Source organism: Salmo salar, chromosome ssa05 (genome assembly GCF_905237065.1).
Source record: "Salmo salar chromosome ssa05, Ssal_v3.1, whole genome shotgun sequence".
Lineage (NCBI taxonomy): Eukaryota > Metazoa > Chordata > Actinopteri > Salmoniformes > Salmonidae > Salmo > Salmo salar.
The window spans coordinates 65,604,709-65,626,427 of NC_059446.1; the positions used below are offsets into that span (position 1 = coordinate 65,604,709).

Consider the following 21,719-nt stretch of genomic DNA (forward strand, 5'->3'; position numbering starts at 1 on the left):
GATACATAGAGAGAGAGAGAGTGTAAAGAAGGGAAAGATACATAGAGAGAGAGAGTGTAAAGAAGGGAAAGATACATAGAGAGAGAGAGAGTGTAAAGAAGGGAAAGATACATAGAGAGAGAGAGAGTGTAAAGAAGGGAAAGATACATAGAGAGAGAGAGTGTAAAGAAGGGAAAGATACATAGAGAGAGAGAGAGTGTAAAGAAGGGAAAGATACATAGAGAGAGAGAGAGTGTAAAGAAGGGAAAGATACATAGAGAGAGAGAGAGTAAAGAAGGGAAAGATACATAGAGAGAGAGAGAGTGTAAAGAAGGGAAAGATACATAGAGAGAGAGAGTGTAAAGAAGGGAAAGATACATAGAGAGAGAGAGTGTAAAGAAGGGAAAGATACATAGAGAGAGAGAGAGTGTAAAGAAGGGAAAGATACATAGAGAGAGAGAGAGTGTAAAGAAGGGAAAGATACATAGAGAGAGAGAGAGTGTAAAGAAGGGAAAGATACATAGAGAGAGAGAGAGTGTAAAGAAGGGAAAGATACATAGAGAGAGAGAGAGTGTAAAGAAGGGAAAGATACATAGAGAGAGAGAGTGTAAAGAAGGGAAAGATACATAGAGAGAGAGAGTGTAAAGAAGGGAAAGATACATAGAGAGAGAGAGTGTAAAGAAGGGAAAGATACATAGAGAGAGAGAGTGTAAAGAAGGGAAAGATACATAGAGAGAGAGAGAGTGTAAAGAAGGGAAAGATACATAGAGAGAGAGAGAGTGTAAAGAAGGGAAAGATACATAGAGAGAGAGAGAGTGTAAAGAAGGGAAAGATACATAGAGAGAGAGAGAGTGTAAAGAAGGGAAAGATACATAGAGAGAGAGAGAGTGTAAAGAAGGGAAAGATACATAGAGAGAGAGAGTGTAAAGAAGGGAAAGATACATAGAGAGAGAGAGTGTAAAGAAGGGAAAGATACATAGAGAGAGAGAGAGTGTAAAGAAGGGAAAGATACATAGAGAGAGTGTAAAGAAGGGAAAGATACATAGAGAGAGAGAGAGTGTAAAGAAGGGAAAGATACATAGAGAGAGAGAGAATGAGAAAGGGGCAAGAGAAATACAGATAAAGATAAAGAGAGAACCAGAGAGAGGGGGAGTGGTCTAAAAGGGCAGAGGAATAAAAAGAAAATCAGGTAGAGAGAAAGAGAGAAGAGAACAGGGGCAGCGTTGAAAGTAGGATGAAACAGAGGAGTGAGGGGAGGTGAGGGGGTAGAGAGTTTAAGCTGCCTTGCTGGAAAGTCAATAGCAGCCAGCCGCCCGCTCCCTAGAATATCAATAGTGTCACCCCACCTCCACTCCCCTCTAGGGACTTCCACCGCACAACGGACAGATGATACATAATTATGAAATTGTGAGAGGAATTAGGAGAGAGGGATTTTACACACTAACCATGAACAGATAGAAAGCGACAACCCTCTTCTTATGAGGGTATAGTGGGCCAGGGTGTTAGGAACATAATGAATCATTAGTTGTGCTGTGTACTAATTGCAGTGTGAGTATGTGAATGTGTGTGTGTGTGTGTGCTTGCGTGTGCGTGCGTGCGGGTGTGTAAGTGTTATCCTATACGTGGGTTGAAAATGGCAGATTTTGTCATTGATAAGTGCTTAAATTGGAATGCAGTGTCTGTACAGTAACATGCTATACATGACGTCAGAGCTCAGGCTCTCCGCTTCACAGCACTGTATGGGCTTTGACTGTATGGGCTTTGACTGAATGGGCTTTGACTTGAGCACCGTGCGTGACAAGAAGATGCCCCCATCCCTCCTGCTAATTGGGCTACTTTTGCATAGTTGTTGATGTCTGAGCGAGGGAAATGCTGTAAATCGAAAGGAGTGGATGTGTTCTGAAAGATGAGACATTGATGATTAGAATAAATATCGCTTTGATGTCATACAAGTTCAAATGTGCACTTCACATTTCCATATTTGAAAACTCATGTCATGTACAGTATCAACATACAGTACAGTACCAGTCAAAAGTTTAGGCACAAGGGTTTTTCTTTATTTTTACTATTTTCTACATCGTAGAATAATAGTGAAGACAATGAAACTATGGAATAACACATATAGAATCATATAGTAACCAAAAAATTGTTCAACAAATCAAAATTAATTTTAGATTTTAGATTCTTAAAAGTATTAAATGTCCACAAATTAACTTTTAAGAAGGCACCCCAGTTAATTGAAATGCATTACAGGTGACTACCTCATGAAGCTGGTTGAGAGAATGCCAAGAGTGTGCAAAGCTGTCATCAAGGCAAAGGGAGGCTACTTTGAAGAATCTCAAATATAAAATATATTTATATTTGTTTAACACTTTTTTGGTTACTACATGATTCCATGTGTGTTATGTCATAGTTTTGATGTCTTTGATAAAAATGATACCCACCTGACCCAGATTGTGATTTATAATGGAATGTTTCTGGATTTTGTAAACAACAACAGTAATTATGTGATGGTGGGGATGCAAGGCTGTGTTCCAAACAAATAACTACACATGTGGTTGCTTCAGTTCCTCAATGGCAGAGTAAGAGAGCTCAAATAAGCACCTTATAATTGGCTCTTTCCTTGAGTCAAAACTGCATGGAAATGACTTAGGAACTGTGCACAGCTTGGAAATGACTTAGGAACTGTGCACAGTTTGGGAATGACTTAGGAACTGTGCACAGTTTGGGAATGACTTAGGAACTGTGCACAGTTTGGAAATGACTTAGGAACTGTGCACAGTTTGGACATGACTTAGGAACTGTGCAAAGTTTGGAAATGACTTAGGAACTGTGCACAGTTTGGAAATGACTTAGGAACTGTGCACAGTTTGGACATGACTTAGGAACTGTGCACAGTTTGGAGAGGTGTGTGGCCACTAGGAGACACAAGTTCGACCTCTCACTCAAACCCTTGTAATCGTTTTTTCTTATCTTGCACCTACTCCAGAATGTCATTGATTATTCATATTATGTTATTGCATGTATCCAGAGTATTTTCAGATTTCATTATTGACAATTGCTGTGAAAAATTACAGTAAACGTAAAATGCACATAAAATCAACAGTGTAATGTTTGGATTCAGTATTGTGTCAGGTGAACTGTTGTGACCTCACATTTCTTCATATTCTCCAAAATGTTCTCTTTCAATTGCTACCATGGTCATGCATATGCTTTTTTATAGTTCTTCTGTTAGAAACATTGAATTTTGGGCCTATCCATATAGGCCAATTTCCACAAGTGTAAGGGGTTAGGTTTACTCCCTGAATTGTCTGCCAACTCTGGCTTGTGTGTGTGGCTGTGTGTGGCTGTGGCTGTGTGTGTGTGTGTGTGTGTGTGTGTGTGTGTGTGTGTGTGTGTGTGTGTGTGTGTGTGTGTGTGTGTGTGTGTGTGTGTGTGTGTGTGTGTGTGTGTGTGTGTGTGTGTTAGTGGTTGAAAAAGTACCCAATTGTCATATTTGAGTAAAAGTAAAGATACCTTAATAGAAAATGACTCAAATAAAAGTAAATGTCACCCAGCAAAATACTACTTGAGTAAAAGTATTTGGTTTTAAATATACTTAAGTATCAAAAGTAAATGTAATTGCTAAAATATACCTAACTATCAAAAGTAAGAGTATAAATCATTTCACATTCCTTATATTTAGCAAACCAGACGGCACAATTTTCTTGTTTATTTAATTTACGGATAGCCAGGGGCATACTCCAACACTAAGACATAGGCAGTAGGGATGACCAGTGATGTTCTCTTGATAAATGTGCAAATTGGACCATTTTCCTGTCCTGCTAAGCATTCAAAATGTAACGAGTACTTTTGGGTGTCAGGGAAAATGTATGGAGTAAAACGTAAATTGTTTTATTTAGGGATGTAGTGGAGTAAAAGTAAAAGTTGTCAAAAAAATATATAAATAGTAAAGTAAAGTACAGATAGACCAAAAAACAACTTAAGTAGTACTTGAAAGTACTTCTACTTAACATGTCTGGGCTAGGGGGCAGTATTTTCACAGCCGGATGAAAAACGTACCCAATTTAAACAGGTTACTACTCTGGCCCAGAAACTAGAATATGCATATTATTAGTAGATTTGGATAGAAAACACTCTGAAGTTTCTAAAACGGTTTGAATGGTGTCTGTGAGTATAACAGAACTCATATGACAGGCAAAAACCTGAGAAAAAGTCAACCAGGAAGTGGAGGATCTGAGAATTGTAGTTCTTCTTTCTAGTCCCTTTCAAAACTACAGTATCTGTGGGGTTACGTTGCACTTCCTAAGGCTTCCATTGGCTGTCAAAAGCCTTCAGAAAGTTGTTTCAGCCTTCTCCTGTTACTGGGCAGATAATAGGAGCTCAGTTTCTGAGTGGACTGCCTGTGGACAAAGGGATTGGATATGCGCAGTCACACGAGCACGCCATTCCTTCTTTTTCTCCTTGAATGAATACGCTATTGTCCGTTTGGAATATTATCGCAATTTTACACTAAAAATACCATAAAGATTGATTTTAAACAGTGTTTGACATGCTTCTAAGTACGGTAATGGAACATTTTGACTTTTCGTCTCTGGTACCGCGCTCGCGCGTTATGCCTTTGGATAGTGCTCTGAACGCATGAACAAAACGGAGGTATTTGGACATAAATATGTATTATTTCGAACAAAAACAACATTTCTTGTGGAAGTAGCAGTCCTGGGAGTGCATTCTGACAAAGATCAGCAAAGGTAAGAGAATATTTCTAATACTAATTCTGAGTTTAGGTTGCCTCGAACTTGGCGGGTGTCTGTATAGCTCTCTGTGATGGCTGAGCTATGTACTCAGAATATTGAAAAATGTGCTTTCTCCGTAAAGCTATTTTAAAATCTGACAAAGCGGTTGCATCCAGGAGTAGTCTATCTATAATTCTTTAAATAATTGTTATATATTTTGTCAACGTTTATGATGAGTATTTTTGTAAATTGATGTGCACATTCACCGGCAGTTTTGGTGGGAATACATTTTCTGAACATCACACGCCAATGTAAAATTCTGTTTTTGGATATAAATATGAACTTTATCGAACAAAACATACATGTATTGTGTAACATAATGTCCTAGGAGTGTCATCTGATGAAGATCGTCAAAGGTTAGTGGTTCATTTAGCTGTGTTTTGGGTTTTATTGACACATGTCCTTGCTTGGAAAATGGCTGTGTGATTATTTTTGTTTATGTACTCTCCTAACATAATCTAATGTTTTGCTTTCGCTGTAAAGCCTTTTTGAAATCGGACAATGTGGTTACATCAAGGAGAAGTGTATCTTTAAAATAGTGTAAAATAGTTGTATGTTTGAGAAAGTTGAATTATGACATTTTGTTGTTTTTGAATTTGCCGCCCTGATATTTCACTGGCTGTGTCCCGCAGGTGGGTCCCACGTAGCCCATAGAAGTACTTTACACCACTGGTGTGGGCTACACACTGTACATGGTACCTCAACTTGTAACTGTTATCATAGCCTTTTCGTATATCTGTTGAATGTTGTCTGTTTTATATACCTCTGCTTTAACTTGTACACCAGTGTTCAAATGGAAAAGTTAATGCTGTTTGATTTAATGAAAAGATATTAGCAATAAAGTTTAGAGAATTAGTGTGGCCAGTAAAACAGTGGATTTCATCATCTGAGTCCAGATATTCTCTGTTATCTACCAGACTCCAGGTTGGCTGAATTGTCTGATATTCCCATTCACTTACTACAGGATGAGACCATGCATCATACTAACAGCATATAATGGGTTATACACATTTCTTAATCATATGGAATATGTGCACACAGAAACACTGAACAAAGGGGAAACATATGTGAATATATTATCATGTTGCCAATTGCTAATTATTTTATTTTATTTTGTCTCTTTTGTAAACCTGTTTTATCATTGGTTAATTCCAATGCATACTGACTGATTTGGGGCAAAGACAAATCCCCAAAATATGTGTTATTCCAACGGATGTATTTTGTGTTCACATTACTTATTCAAACCCTATCAATAGTGAATGAGAGTCCAATCACACACAGCCATGCTGAACTCAACATCATAGACAAAGCCAACCCCTCGAAACACAAACCTCTAAATCTTCATTGCACCTGAGGGGATAATTAATGAAGTATTTTAATTGAATGGAAACCTTGGGAGTCATTGAGAAAACCTCTGAAAGCAGCACTTTACTATATACAGGGGGAGTGAGTTTAGCCCAGCAGTGAGTGAAGGAGAGGTAGGATAGTATGTTAAATGAGCTGAGAAGACACTGACGCTCCCATCTGCCAGCTACTGTTCCCCTACCGCCCTGTTCCTCGTAGTAGTTTATCCCAGAAAGCATCTGGGTAGTACTGTCTGTCTTAATGTGGCATGTCATTACTGCATTATCTGCACACATGATTAGGGCATAGAGATGGGGGAGGAGAGGAGAAGAGGAGATGAGTAGAGGGGAAAGAGGAGGTAGGGAAGGAGTTGGGAACTCAGGAGTAGTGCTTTGTTGAGTTTGTTGAACGTTTTTAGACATGCGCCTTTGTGATGTTACCATTACATTATACTAAACTCATTTATCAATATTCCACCTGACATTGATACTACACTTGACATTGAGGAATAATGCAATGCTCCTCTTGTACTACATGCTGATTAAATAGGATTATGACTGTCAACCAATGCCTGCCAGGTAAGGCTGGGTGGTATACTGTATTTACCAAATGTAATTAGCTATACAGCCTGATAATACCAGTATATGGTGTAGAACCAAATCAGAATGTTGTTTGTGCAACAGTATCTTCTAAATCAGGTATTCACAAACGGGGGTACGGCAAATAAAAATGTGATTCAAATTTTTTTCTTTAACCTGTTGGGGCTCGGGGGCAGTATTGAGAAATTTTGAAAAAAATATGTGCCCATTTTTAACTGCCTCCTACACCAACTCAGAAGCTAGGATATGCATATTATTAACACATTCGGATAGAAAACACTCTGAATTTTCTAAAACAGTTTGAATGGTGTCTGTAAGTATAACAAAACTCATATTGCAGGCAAAAACCTGTGAAAAATAGATTTAAAAAAATGTGAATTTTGTGACTGTACTATTTAGTGTCATTGTTTTATAGATACCATAGTGAGAAAGGATTCATTTCGCAACACCTACGGCTTCCACTAGATGTCAACGATCTTTATAAAGTTGTTTGAAGCGTCTATGATAAACAGAGAGCAAATTAGAATGCAGGGAAGTTGACATGTCATCACTTCATTTTTTTGCAACAAGCGGTTCTGTGAAAATTGAATTTAATCAGAAGCCACTGCCAGATTTCTGGATTGGGCTGTGCTCAGAGTTACTTGCCTTGGCAAATTGCGCTGTTAAGACACTGATGCACTTTGCAACCAAGTACCTATGTGAGAGTGGATTCTCGGCCCTCACTAGCATGAAAACTAAATACAGTCACAGACTGTGTGTGGAAAATGATTTAAAACTGAGACTCTCTCCAGTACAACCCAACATTGCAGAGTTATGTGTATCCTTTCAAGCACACCCTTCTCATTAACCTGTGGTGAGTTATTCACAATGTTTGATGAACAAATAAGGTTTTAAATGTAAGATGGCTAAATAAAGAGCAGAATTATTGATTATTATTATATTATTATTTGTACCCTGGTCCTATAAGAGCTCTTTGTCACTTCCCCCGAGCCGTGTTGTGACAAAAACTCACACTCATTCTTATGTTAAATAAATGTATCGTATAGCGTGTGTGTGTGGCAGGCTTACAATGATGGCAAAAAACAATATTTGAGAGTGCGCTGACCCTGGTGCTATAGGGGGTACGCAGCTGGCGGTTGAACGTTTGAAGGGGTACGGGATTATAAAAAGTTTGGGAATCACTGTTCTAAATCAAAGAGGAATACTAGAAGTGTGAATATGTTAGCTACATGATGTAGCTTAGAGAAAACATGACATGTAGCCAAAGATTATAGGGTTCCCTAGGAAACGCTTATCAACACTCTGGTTCCTACCCTGTCATAATAACTCCTCTCTGGCATTTTCATTCATTGTCAAGTCCAACAACACTGTATTCAAAGTGCCCAGTATTATATTCTAGCTATAGAATTAGAATAATCGTTCAATTTCCATGATAGAACAGTTATGAACAGTTCACCAATGTGTTTTGCTCTAAATCGCAACTCAAATCGCAAATTGCAACATTTGGTTAGAAATAAGGCCTAGGTTGTTTTCCCATATTGTGCAGCCCTACGTGGCAGTGTGGACATTATCGCAAATAATATTTGGTTGAAGTTGAATTGTACAGTATAAAACAATCAGAATGGAGAAAGACCCATTGAAATCACTTATAATTTATGTGTTGCCACTCTAGGGTCACACCACTCAAAAAGCAAGTTCATAGATTTTATTATTCAATAACATGAAATACCATGAAATACTGTCATACCGTAATTTTTTTGTATACGGTGATATAATATTTTGGCCCAGCCCTACTGCTCTCATTAAGAGAACCCCATTCAGCTGACTGGATATAATCACATCAAGAGCTTCACTGACTAGGAGGTTGTTGCAGCTTTGGGTGATGTCATACAGAACAGACAGTTCTATTAAATAATAGGTAGAATACGAAAGGAGAACACTATAATCAATTAAGTGTATGGGTAAAGGTACATGTTCTGTACTATGCTCTCAGAAGGAGTTCTGTAACAAGACACACTCCAAACAACACAAACACTTCTCTCTGCTGGCCAGGCTAACTGATAATTGCATTAGCTAGTGAAGGTCTAAGTGTTTTCTGCTAGGTTAATGCTAATGTTATCCAGCCATCTCAGACAGCAGACACTCTAATAGCTTTTATGTCCCTGATTATTCAACAGGGGGACAAACACACACACACACACACTTATAAGCAATGTATCTTCAGTCAGAGGCTGTTTCTTCTGAAATAACCTCAACCAAAGAACAAAAACAATTTGAAACCTGATCTGTCATCTGATTGACACACACACACACACACACACACACACCCCCCCCCCCCCAAACCCTCTTTTTACGCTGCTGCTACTCTCTGTTTATCATATATGCATAGTCACTTTAACTATACATTCATGTACATACTACCTCAATTGGACTGACCAACCAGTGCTCCCGCACATTGGCTAACCAGGCAATCTGCACTAACCCTAGCTCCTAACCCTATCCCTTAGCCTGTTATGGCTAGGGGGCAGTATTTTCACGGCTGGATAAAAAACATACCCGATTTAATCTGGTTACCACTCCTACCCAGTAGCTAGAATATGCATATACTTATTACATATGGATAGAAAACACTCCAAAGTTTCTAAAACTGTTTGAATGGTGTCTGTGAGTATAACAGAACTCATTTGGCAGGCAAAAACCTGACAAGGTTTCAGGCAGGAAGTGGCCTGTCTGACAAGGTGTCGTTCTTCTTGTCTCTGTTTATTGAAGAGTGAGGATCTTAGCTGTCCCGTGACACTTCCTACGGCTGCCATAGGGTCTCAGAAGGCGGCAAAAAGCTGAATCGTGGCTTTGCAGGCTCTGGCTGAAAAAAAGTAGCGCGTTTGGGTAGTGGCTGGTTACAGTACTGTGAGACTCAGGCTCGTGCCCGCGTCGACTGAAAGCTTTGTTTACTTTCCTCAGTTTAGCTAAAAGGAGATTCCCGGTCGGAATATTATCGCTTTTTTACGAGAAAAATGGCATAAAAATGGGTTTTAAACAGCGGTTGACATGCTTCGAAGTACGGTAATGGAATATTTTGTCACGAATTGCGCCATGCGCAAGACCCTGATTTACCATTTCAGATAGTGTCTGGGACGCACGAACAAAACGCCGCTATTCGGATATAACGATGGATTATTTTGGACCAAACCAACATTTGTTATTGAAGTAGCAGTCCTGGGAGTGCATTCTGACGAAGACAACAAAAGGTAATGAAACTTTTATAATAGTAAAGCTGATATTGGTGAGTGCTAAACTTGCCGGGTGTCTAAATAGCTAGCCCGTGATGCCTGGGCTATGTACTTAGAATATTGCAAAATGTGCTTTCACCAAAAAGCTATTTTAAAATCGGACATATCGAGTGCATAGAGGAGGTCTGTATCTATAATTCTTAAAATAATTGTTATGCTTTTTGTGAACGTTTATCGTGAGTAATTTAGTAAAATGTTAGCGAATTCCCCGGAAGTTTGCGGGGGGTATGCTAGTTCTGAACGTCACATGCTAATGTAAAAAGCTGGTTTTTGATATAAATATGAACTTGATTGAACAAAACATGCATGTATTGTATAACATAATGTCCTAGGGTTGTCATCTGATGAAGATCATCAAAGGTTATTGTTGCATTTAGCTGTCTTCTGGGTTTATGTGACATTATATGCTAGCTTAAAAAATGGGTGTCTGATTATTTCTGGCTTGGTACTCTGCTGACATAATCTAATGTTTTGCTTTCGTTGTAAAGCCTTTTTGAAATCGGACAGTGTGGTTAGATAAAGGAGAGTCTTATCTTTAAAATGCTGTGAAATAGTCATATGTTTGAAAAATTGAAGTTTTTGTATTTTAGAGGAGTTTGTATTTAGCGCCACGCCCATCATTGGATATTGGAGCAGGTGTTCCGCTAGCGGAACGTCTAGATGTAAGAGGTTTTAATGTAATTCTAACCCTAAACCCCCTAGAAATAGAATTTGACCTTTTGAGGACTAAGAAAATGTTTTGTTTGTTTACTATTCTTGTGGGGACTTCTTGTCTCCACAATAATAGTTAAACACATCCACGCACGCACGCACACACTCATGCACGCACTCATGCACACACTCATGCACGCACGCACACAGGAGGACAAGCCACTTTATCTGTTAATCTACTGTCTATCTACTCTGCTCCTCACTGGTTACAAATATAGCTATTATACCCTCCATTTTACAGTTAACACATACTGGAGTGTCTCCGGCTCTTGACACACAAGAGCACCGAAGAGTGGCACATTGGCAAACAGTTCAATATGCCATGCTGCCTCCATCTTGATTTTGATTGCTGATTCTAATGATTGGTCCGGGTCTGTGTCTCTGGATGTGCCTCAAATGGCACCCTTAGGGACCCTGGTCAAGAGTAGTGCACTACATAGTGCATAGGGGGCCATTTGGGACATAGCCTCTGCCTCCACACAGTCAGGTTGTTTTCCTTTCAGCTGCCAGGTCATTAGAGCTCCTCCAATACTCTGTCTGTCCTCCCACTAGGGAAAGACTGGTTCTGGTTCCTCTCTCTCTCCCTCCCTCTCTCCCGCTCCATCTGTCCTCCCACCATGGAGAGCATTGTGGCTAACGCTAGCTGCTGGCTCTTTGCGTAACATGCATACGTCTGTCTCTGTCGATTTCGTTATGTCTGTCTCTAACTCTACCTTCTAGTCCAGTTTGAACAGAGACTTCAAAGAGAAAATTATTTCACAAAAACTACATGGTGACATATTGAGAACACATGTTCTGGCCTGTTGTACAACTGGAACTCTGTCTGCATCCCAAATTACAACCTATTCCCTTTATAGTGCACTATTTTTGACTAGGGCCCATAGGGCTCTGATCAAAAGTAGTGCACTATATGGGGAATAGGGTGCCATTTTGGACACAACATATGTTTACAGATTAAGAGGTGGAAGCAGGTTTTTTCCCCTGACACCCCTCTCTGGGTATAATCCTCTATTATTAATACATGCATTTCAATGAGGCAGGCGGTCGGTCGTCAACAGGATAAATACATTACTTATGGAAATCCTTAGCGACAATATTAGGTATGAAGTGTTACATAACCCACGATGCCTGAACTCACCACCCCCCCCCAACCCCCCCCCTCAAAGGACTCCTCCACACAACACCCCCCTTTCACACCATCCCTCCCATCCTCCATGGCCCCATTCACTCCATCACTCTCCCTACCTTCTCCTCGTCCTCAACACACCTCTACACAGAGCCACAGGAAAACATTGCTACTCTAACCGTGTGTGTTACTCCTCAACGGTGTAGTTCATTGAGGTAATTTAAGCAAGCCTACAGGACACTGCTCCTATCTAACCGTGTGTGTTACTCCTCAACGGTGTAGTTCATTGAGGTAATTTAAGCAAGCCTACAGGACACTGCTCCTATCTAACCGTGTGTGTTACTCCTCAACGGTGTAGTTCATTGAGGTAATTTAAGCAAGCCTACAGGACACTGCTCCTATCTAACCGTGTGTGTTACTCCTCAACGGTGTAGTTCATTGAGGTAATTTAAGCAAGCCTACAGGACACTGCTCCTATCTAACCGTGTGTGTTACTCCTCAACGGTGTAGTTCATTGAGGTAATTTAAGCAAGCCTACAGGACACTGCTCCTATCTAACCGTGTGTGTTACTCCTCAACGGTGTAGTTCATTGAGGTAATTTAAGCAAGCCTACAGGACACTGCTCCTATCTAACCGTGTGTGTTACTCCTCAACGGTGTAGTTCATTGAGGTAATTTAAGCAAGCCTACAGGACACTGCTCCTATCTAACCGTGTGTGTTACTCCTCAACGGTGTAGTTCATTGAGGTAATTTAAGCAAGCCTACAGGACACTGCTCCTATCTAACCGTGTGTGTGGGCATCACTCCTCATCAGTGTCACTGTAGAAACTGTAGGATTCTATGACATATTAGTGATGCTCAGGACAGTGTGGTTTACTGTAGTAATATAGTCATGATAATGAGCAGCAGTCTTACCTTCACATTGTCTGGATGCAGTCCTCCTGGGTGCCTGTCCATGTACTGGCACAGGTCTGTGTGCTGTCAGGGAGAAAGAGAGGACCGTTAGATTACAATATGTCTAAATAAAGACACATAAAAATCATAAAAACAGATGCATTGCAATTACCCAAAAATAAGTCAATATGAAAAATGAAGTAAAAATGCATTTGTATAAATGTATTGATGCTGTTCAGTATTTTATGGTATTCATTTCAACCGTAAAAGCAGCAGAGAGAGGTTTTTGGCAGTGAGAATATTTGCTTTTTGTTAATTGTGTTGCTAGTCTTGAATGTACCTTGGTCGGAATGTGAGCTTGGTTTGAGGATGGAAAAATCAGCTAATGGAAAAAAGTTATTGGCTTTCATAGCTTTCCCCTTGCTATTCAAAGCAACTCTGACCTACTGTCATCCGTCCATGATAAAATATCAGTAAGGCGCCAGGCTGGAGACACAAACTCAATCATTGAATTGCAGCAGACGTCACTCGCAACATTTATTTTCTTCCCCAGCCTGTCTCCCCTGTCTGCGGATGAATGATATCCGGTCTATATCAACAGAATGATCCACAGAGGATACCTTTGGTACAAATCCCTTAATGTGATTGTGTGGAGGGATGAAATTGGGAGTGACACCGTCTGTATGTCTTTAGGTGCTATATGTAAGCAGAGTCGTCTGTCTGTCTGGAGAAAAGACGAATTACCCTGATCTGCACTTCACTGATTTATTCTGCCAGCAGACCCGGGGCACACACACACGGACACAGACACCACAGCTCATGGGGCTGGGTGATATTTGCGTACCCCCGCTGCTCCTCACACCATCAGATATAAATGTGTTTCCTTTCATGAATAATTCAACCAGACGCTCAAACAAGCTTCAGCCATGCCTGTCCACCTTACTCAAAACCTGCCCTCCCTCCCTCCCTCCCTCCTCCTCCCTCCCTCCCTCCCTCCCTCCCTCCCTCCCTCCCTCCCTCCCTCCCTCCCTCCCTCCCTCCCTCCCTCCCTCCCTCCCTCCGTCCTCTCTCTCTATCTGTCTTTCCCTCTCTCCATATCTTTCTCCCCCCCACTTTCTCTCCATTTCTTCTCTCTCCCTCTCTCCACCTCGGTCCCGCTCGCTCCCTGTCAATTGTCATTACCTGCTAAATGAGGAAAATGAATTGATTTGGCTTGGTGTGGAGCCTTCTGTATATGAAAGAGTCTGGAATTACAGGTCTGAACACAGCAGAATAGAACAGCATGAAACTGGCTGCGCTGCAAATAAAAGTTAGCCAGAACACCAAAGTCTCCACACCAACGACAACACACAGATCCAGTGTTGCATTACCCATTTCTGTGAAACATACGCTATCCACTCTGTCTGTTCAACATTCACAGTAAGAGAAGGGTGTTCTGTCATAATAAAGGCTATGGAGACAGATCCTTGTCAACCGTGTCCACTTACAGACAGCATCTACTTCATGAATATATATACTTGGATTGGTTAGCTCTTATATTTGCACATGGAGCAGAGAAACAGCACTGAAAGACCTCCACAACCCCTCTATCCAAACTGACCTCTGTTCTCCAGGTAATCAAAACGTACACTTTAAGGCCAGAGAGCATCCTCATTAGAATCCCTACAACCAGCTACAGACTGCCCAGTGCCTGGTTCTGTCATCTCTCAGAGGATCTGGTCAGAATGTATTACCAGGAGCAGATGTTCCCACTGACCCTGCTGAACCATGCTGTTTCCGACCAACAGGGGGCCTCACACTAGACTAGCGTACATACAGTACGGTATCAGAGCTGGCTCTTGATCTGATGCACCAGGCCACATAGCACACAGCACGGATGAAAACAAACATGGACCGGGACTATTTAGAAAGATGACTAAGGTTATTCTGAGAGACGGCTGGGTCTTGTTTTGCATATCAACATCAAAGAGGTTGAGCTATTTAGATACAGTATATGGTCTATTGGAGTAATGCTGAGCAGAGACTTTACTACTCCTAGAGGTTGGAGGAGATTGGTATTCTGGCTGGTTTGAACTTATCAATGGATGTTATCCATATGCATATATGTCAGCAGTAACAACAGGCCACACTACTCCACAGGAGAGAGAGGGAACTCCTGCTGCTATTGCTGTCCACAGCATGTGTGTGCGGGTGTGTGTGTGTGTGTGTCTGCGTACATGTGTGTGTATGTGTGTGTGCATGTGTACATGCGTGTGTACGTGTGTGTACAGTATGTGTGCTATGAAAACCTACAGAAACAGCAACCCTCAATTAAAATGTTCCCCCATGATGCCAGGGCTGGGTTCAAAGCTGGGCCTGAGGCTGCCATGCCACTCGTGGTTAGGCCACCATTCTATGGCACTCGGATCACTGTTTCTGTTCAAAGCCTGGAGGAAAATATCCCAGGCTTGGGTTCTGTTTTTAACAGGCAAGACTAAACATTACTAAACCTTCAACCATCTTATAAACAAAGAATATGTGTGTAGAACTAGCCAGAGCGCATGTCTCTTTGGACTGGGATTAAATAAGTCAATGTCAATAACTGAAGAGTGAGAGGTCAAATGAATCAAACCATAAAACAAGTTAGTTATTCTATTTCTACAATGAAAGTGTGGCTTTTTGAAATTCCTCTTAAAATACATTTTACACAAATCAAATATCTTGATCCTCTACTGCTGACTCACATATCCAGTTGGCGCTGTAACACTCACCACATACTCATAAACCTGTACTGAGCTAGCCCTGTAACCTGATGTACTACAGTACCCATGATGCTCTGTGCAACATATCCAGATGGCTCTCTGACACTCACCACATACTCAAAGACCAGCGTCAGGGTTTCCTTGGTGTGGATGATGTCATGGAGCAGCACGATGTTGGAGTGCTTCAGACCTTTCAGAAGAGATGCTAGGAAAAACACAGGATACAGTATTATTATCATGATGAAGCAGTTACATGCAAAACTACTATCAGTATTACCATTTATTTACAATATGATAAAGAAAATACAATAGAAGAAAGCCCAATATAAAAGAATATAATAGAATATAGCCTAATAGAATAGAACGTAGCCTAATTGAATAGAATATAGCCTAATATAATAGAATAGAATATAGCCTAATATAATAGAATAGTATAAAGCCTAATATAAAATAATATAATATAGCCTAATAGAATATAATATAACCTAATATAATAGAATAGAATATAGCCTAATATAATAGAATAGTATAAAGCCTAATATAAAATAATATAATAAAATATAGCCTAATATAATAGAATAGAATATAGCCTAATAGAATAGAATATAGCCTAATATAATAGAAAATAACATAGCCTAATATAATATAACCTAATAGAATAGAATATAATATAGCCTAATAGAATATAATATAATATAGCCTAATATAATATAATATAGCCTAATAGAATATAATATAATATAGCCTAATATAATATAATATAGCCTAATAGAATATAATATAGCCTAATATAATAGAATAGTATAAAGCCTAATATAAAATAATATAATAGAATATAGCCTAATAGAATATAATAGAATAGAATATAGCCTAATAGAATATAATATAATAGAATATAGACTAATAGAATATAATATAATAGAATATAGCCTAATAGAATATAATATAATAGAATATAGCCTAATAGAATATAATATAGCATAATAGAATAGTGGATGGTAATAGTAATAGTCAGTAGTACGATTTAGAATAGAACAGAACATAAAGGATTAGAAAATAATAGAATGGAATGGAACAGAAAATAAAATACAATTATATAATAATTACTACCAGAGACACTTCAACTACATCTATGGCAATCATAGATCGCACTGGAGTCAATGTAGTTATGGTGAAATAGTTATATAACTGGTTTCAGTTTGCCACCAACTTTTTGAGAGTAGAAACTTTGAGAGAGAGAGAGAGAGAGAGAGAGAGAGAGAGAGAGAGAGAGAGAGAAGCGAGATAGAGAGAGAGCGAGAGATAGAGAGAGAGATCGAGCGAGTAGGAGAGAGAGAGAGAGAGTAACGAGAGAAAGCCAAAGCCTTGGGGAGGGACCATCACTTCCATTATTTGGGAGGCAAAGCTCTGTGTCTATTGTGTCAGCTTGCGGGCCGGGTGTGAACAGAGCAATTAGTGGTAATAGTCAGCGTCGCTCTAAACCCTCGCTGGAGGAGCCGTGCTGCGCTGTTTCAACTGGCGGCTACGGAGGGAGGGAACACTTCACACAACGCCTTTTCATGTGTTTGAAAGATGTGATCTGAGGCACTTCGGCTCCACCTCTCCCTCCACCCATTACTGAGGAGACACAATCACCACAGCTGGGCCAAACAAACAGTTGTCAGAAATCTTATCTCGTTAAGAGCTAAACAACACAGGGAACGGTTTCATTTAGAACAGAGAGCGGCAGCGGCATATTAAGTGTGTTTTTATTATGAGAAACCTAAATGGGATTTTCAGACTGTTGCGAATGTGATTAATTTAGCAAACAACAATTCTGTTTCAAGGGCACAGGGAGAGAGAGAACCTATGGCGTCCTGATCTGCAGAGCAGAGCACACAGCACAGAGCCATTGTGCATTAACACTTAAAGCACTGAAACCCCTGAAGATCAAAGGGAATGCTCCTCTCATGCATATCTGTCCTAGTGGTACAGACACGAGCTACCTCAAAGGCTGCTTCACCAATTTAGGTAAAGATCTATACAGTCTATGCACCAGGCTCTCCCTCCCTCCCTCCTGACACACAGAGACTGACTGTGTTGGTAATGTTATTGTGTGTGCCCATGCACACACACGTATGCCTAGATACATGCACGGATGAGCACACGTATGCAAGCACGCATGCACTCATACACAAACACACACCTGGGTCCTCTCTCAGGGGTGTAGGTATTGCTTTCAACACCGCACTGTAATTCTGTCCACGTTTCCACTCTGGGAGCATCTCGGCCCAGTAATCGCTGAATTAGTTAAATTTCAAAGTGCTTTTCTGATCCGCTCACCGGGGGAGAGAAGGATGGGGAGGAAGGGAGGGAGGGGTGGGGATGAGGCGATGTGAAGAGGGGCTGGTGCATGGCTCTCAGCTCAGTTCATCAGCCCAGGATCCCACAGATCAAACAGCCAGAATCCTTTTCTCATCTAAATGAAGCAAGGTTCCAGCCCAGCCAGGCCCAGCTCTTCCTGTGGAGGTGAGTCTGCCACACATTTCTCACACCCACCCTCACATTCAGGAACCTCCAAGCCTTCTAGCCACTCAGCTCCAGTTAGCCAGAACACCAAAGACTGCTAGCCGGCCTTCACACAACTTGACCTGCTGTGACACACGGCCAGGGACCAGGAGAAAGCACCTCATGGCAAGAACATCCCTCTGAAGTGATTCAGCCCAGTGCCATGACGGAACGCTATGCAGACGAATAAGGTAGACATGGCCCATGGGATGGGTTTTTGGTTTTCATAAGGCTGAAACTCAAGTCAGATCCTTATCTAACTAACACCAGGGGCAGTTTATAATTGGGCTGTGCTTGTTAAGGCTTCAGATTTGGCTTTTCTAGATGAGACATTTTTTGTTCGAGACGTTAGCTCCCCTCTCTCTGACAACCCTCTGAACTAACAGTCACCATTACACAAACAGAAGTCCACTTAACCCAAGTACCTAGAATAACAACACTTAACGTTATCTTCAAACTCTTAAATTCCAATTAAAGTGAACTCTACAGTATTTAGACTTTACAGGAGCCTAATCCTAATGTAACCCTTCTAGGTGTGACAGAGACCGACCTTCTCTGATGGCGGTGAATGGTGTCCCCTCCTCCTCCTGCAGACGAATCACTTTCAGGGCTACCAGCTTGCCGTTCACCCTGGCAACAAGAAGATAAGGCACCCCAACACGTTACACTTCATCTCATGAAAAAAGGACTCAAGAATGAGGCAGGCAGTGAATGGAGAGAATGGTAGATTTCTGTAAGTCAATGAAATGCAATTTAGGAGCACTGGACTGAGACTTAGTAGAAGACCAGAAGATTAAATAAAATGAACCTCACCAATCAAATCCATTGTAGTGAAGAAAAACACATACAAGGTAACTTCATTACAGTGAGAAATTACCTCAATACATTTCAATCTATTTACAGCTATGACATTTTCATTTGCTACATTTTAATTATCAGAACCTGGGCAATTGTACCGCTCTGCACGAACAGGAAAAAAGGAAAATAACAAAACAATAACTCTTAAACAATCATTAAATAATTCCATTCCAAAGTGATTTAATAAAACAAATTGTATTTCATGGTTGGGAAGTGCAGATCTTTTATTAGTGTAATATAAAAAATAAATGAATATGGAATATGGCCAGTAATTGTTATTACCCTTAACCACTTTACTGCTTCATGATTACAAGCAGTTATGTGCATATCAATTGGTCATATACAGTTATGTAGGAAACGCGGAACATTCAGTGCAGTCAAAAACATGATTTTCCTGTGTTTTATATATATTTCCACACTTTAAGGTTGGAATAATACTATGAAATTGTGAAAATTATTATAATGCCCTTTTAGTGTAAGAGCTGTTTGAAAAGACCACATGAAATTTCAGTCTGTTTTGGTGGGATGGAGTTTTGGCCTGCTTGGTGACATCATCAGAGTGTAAATGTGTAAACCAATAAGAAAGAGAGTTCCAAACGTTTCCCTTCCCCACTCAGACCACTCCCAGACAGTTCTAGCAAAATTCTTGCTTGAGAAATGGCGCTTTGCTAAGAAGCTATTTTTTTAAACTATTTTAATTGAAAACAATCACATTAAGGTTTTTCATTGTTGCCCAAAAGATATTTGATAATAACAGCTGCATTGGACCATTATATTAATATTGTTTTGGCACTCACTTGCTTTTCCCTTTGTAAACAGTAGCGTATGAGCCTTCTCCCAGTTTCTCAAGCTTCTCATAGGAATCAGCCTTTCCGAACTTGGGGCTTGTGGGCTGAAACAGAGAGAGAGAATATAATTCAGGAAAAGAGACACCAGTTACGGTAGAGAGGGCTCAGTTTGGGTGTATTAAGCGAGAGAGCAGTCATAGGGGCGATCTATATCTGTGTAGATGATGGAAGAGCCACAGCACTTGGGAGTTTGGCTGATGTAACGGCATTGATACCAAACAATAATGTTAACCCTAAGAAGGCTACTATACGTGCTATTTCACAAGGAGGGACATGGTACAGTAGATGTTGTGGTTTGGGTCAAGAGGCCTAAAGACAACAACACCAGATCCACTCTGTAACACCAGGCACTTGTGAACCTGCTGGCACACGGCCATGTAGAAAAATGGCACGGTCTGTTTCACTGGTTTCTACTCTGGATGATGGAAAGCTTTCAGTCATCCAGGAAATGGGTTGTGTAGGATTTCACACACAGAGACTGTAATAAAGGTCTGGAGGAAATATCACTGCTGCAGCTAGCAGGACCGAACACGATTGAAAGAAGAAAAAATAGTATGGGCTTCGTTTATCTCAGAAGATCTCAGAGTATAGTGCTTTTAAGCCACTTCAGACCCAAATTCCACACTTCTCTAACTCATTTTCATATTTCTGGAGTTCATTGGTAAGATAACAGTACAGAAGGTGTACGCTTTGCAGGTACAACCATTTTATTAAATGAGTTTTGGCTGCATGGTATTGACAATAAACTGTTGAATGAAAATATGATGGGACCTATCAATGTTTGAATGAAGATTGTACCTGTCCTATCATTGGAAAACAGCAGGTAGGTCCTATAGAGGTGGAACAAATCCTGTCCGTGTCATGTTTCTCTCTAAGTGCTCCGTGGGGATCATGATGGATCATGGAGGATCATGGGACGGTGACAGAGGTGACACCAGTCAGATGAATTAAGGCCACCGAAGGCAGACCTGCCTCTCAAGAGAAGACAGGCTATATGCACACTGCCCACAACATGAGGTGGAAACTGAGCTGCACTTCCTAACCTTCTGCCAAATGTATGACCATATTAGAGAGACATATTTCCATGTGATTACACAGACCCACAAAGAATTCTAAAACAAATCCAATTTTGATAAACTCTCATATCAATTGGGTTTAATAACACAGTGTGCAATCACACCTGGCCAGGGTAACAGGAGAACAGAGGATACAACCAGCTACTGGATCACACTTGGCCGGGGTAACAGGAGAACAGAGGATGCAACAAGCTACTGGATCACACCTGGCCAGGGTAACAGGAGAACAGAGGATACAACCAGCTACTGGATCACACCTGGCCGGGGTAACAGGAGAACAGAGGATACAACCAGCTACTGGATCACACCTGGCCGGGGTAACAGGAGAACAGAGGACACAACCAGCTACTGGATCACACCTGGCCGGGGTAACAGGAGAACAGAGGATACAACCAGCTACTGGATCACACCTGGCCAGGGTAACAGGAGAACAGAGGACACAACCAGCTACTGGATCACACCTGGCCGGGGTAACAGGAGAACAGAGGATACAACCAGCAACTGGATCACACCTGGCCGGGGTAACAGGAGAACAGAGGATACAACAAGCTACCGGATCGGATTCATAATAGTGGGTCATGTTTACGGCCTGTTCAATTTGTTCCACTCTTACTAATGTTACAGACCCACTTATCAATGATTTACAGACGGGGACAGTAAAGGAAATAGAAGAGAGAGAGAGACAGAGAGAAACAGAAACAGAGAGAGAGACAGAGACAGAGAGAAACCGAAACAGAGAGAGAGACAGAGACAGAGAAAGAGCAAGAGAGAGAGACAGAGAGAATTAACACTCATGCATTCGTCTTGAACTCTTCACGGAAATGGAGCGATAAAAACCCATTACCTATAACACACTGCAGCTGACATTTCAGCTTCCTCCAAAATCTCTCTCTATCTCAGACAATCAGG

At 40.8% G+C, this 21,719-nt stretch overlaps 1 protein-coding gene across 2 annotated transcripts in view; it reads right to left on the minus strand.

Annotated features, from left to right (window-relative positions):
- The window catches only part of LOC106605507 (cyclin-dependent kinase 14), a 200,463-nt gene that overhangs the window by 122,235 nt on the left and 56,509 nt on the right, over positions 1-21,719 (minus strand). For both annotated transcript variants that reach the window (XM_045718621.1, XM_045718622.1), the window contains 4 exons: positions 19,684-19,778; positions 18,579-18,658; positions 15,592-15,686; positions 12,762-12,824 (listed from right to left, as the gene is read on the minus strand). In XM_045718621.1, coding sequence (XP_045574577.1) covers positions 12,762-12,824; positions 15,592-15,686; positions 18,579-18,658; positions 19,684-19,778 — 333 coding nt within the window. The remainder of the gene's footprint in view (positions 1-12,761; positions 12,825-15,591; positions 15,687-18,578; positions 18,659-19,683; positions 19,779-21,719) is intronic.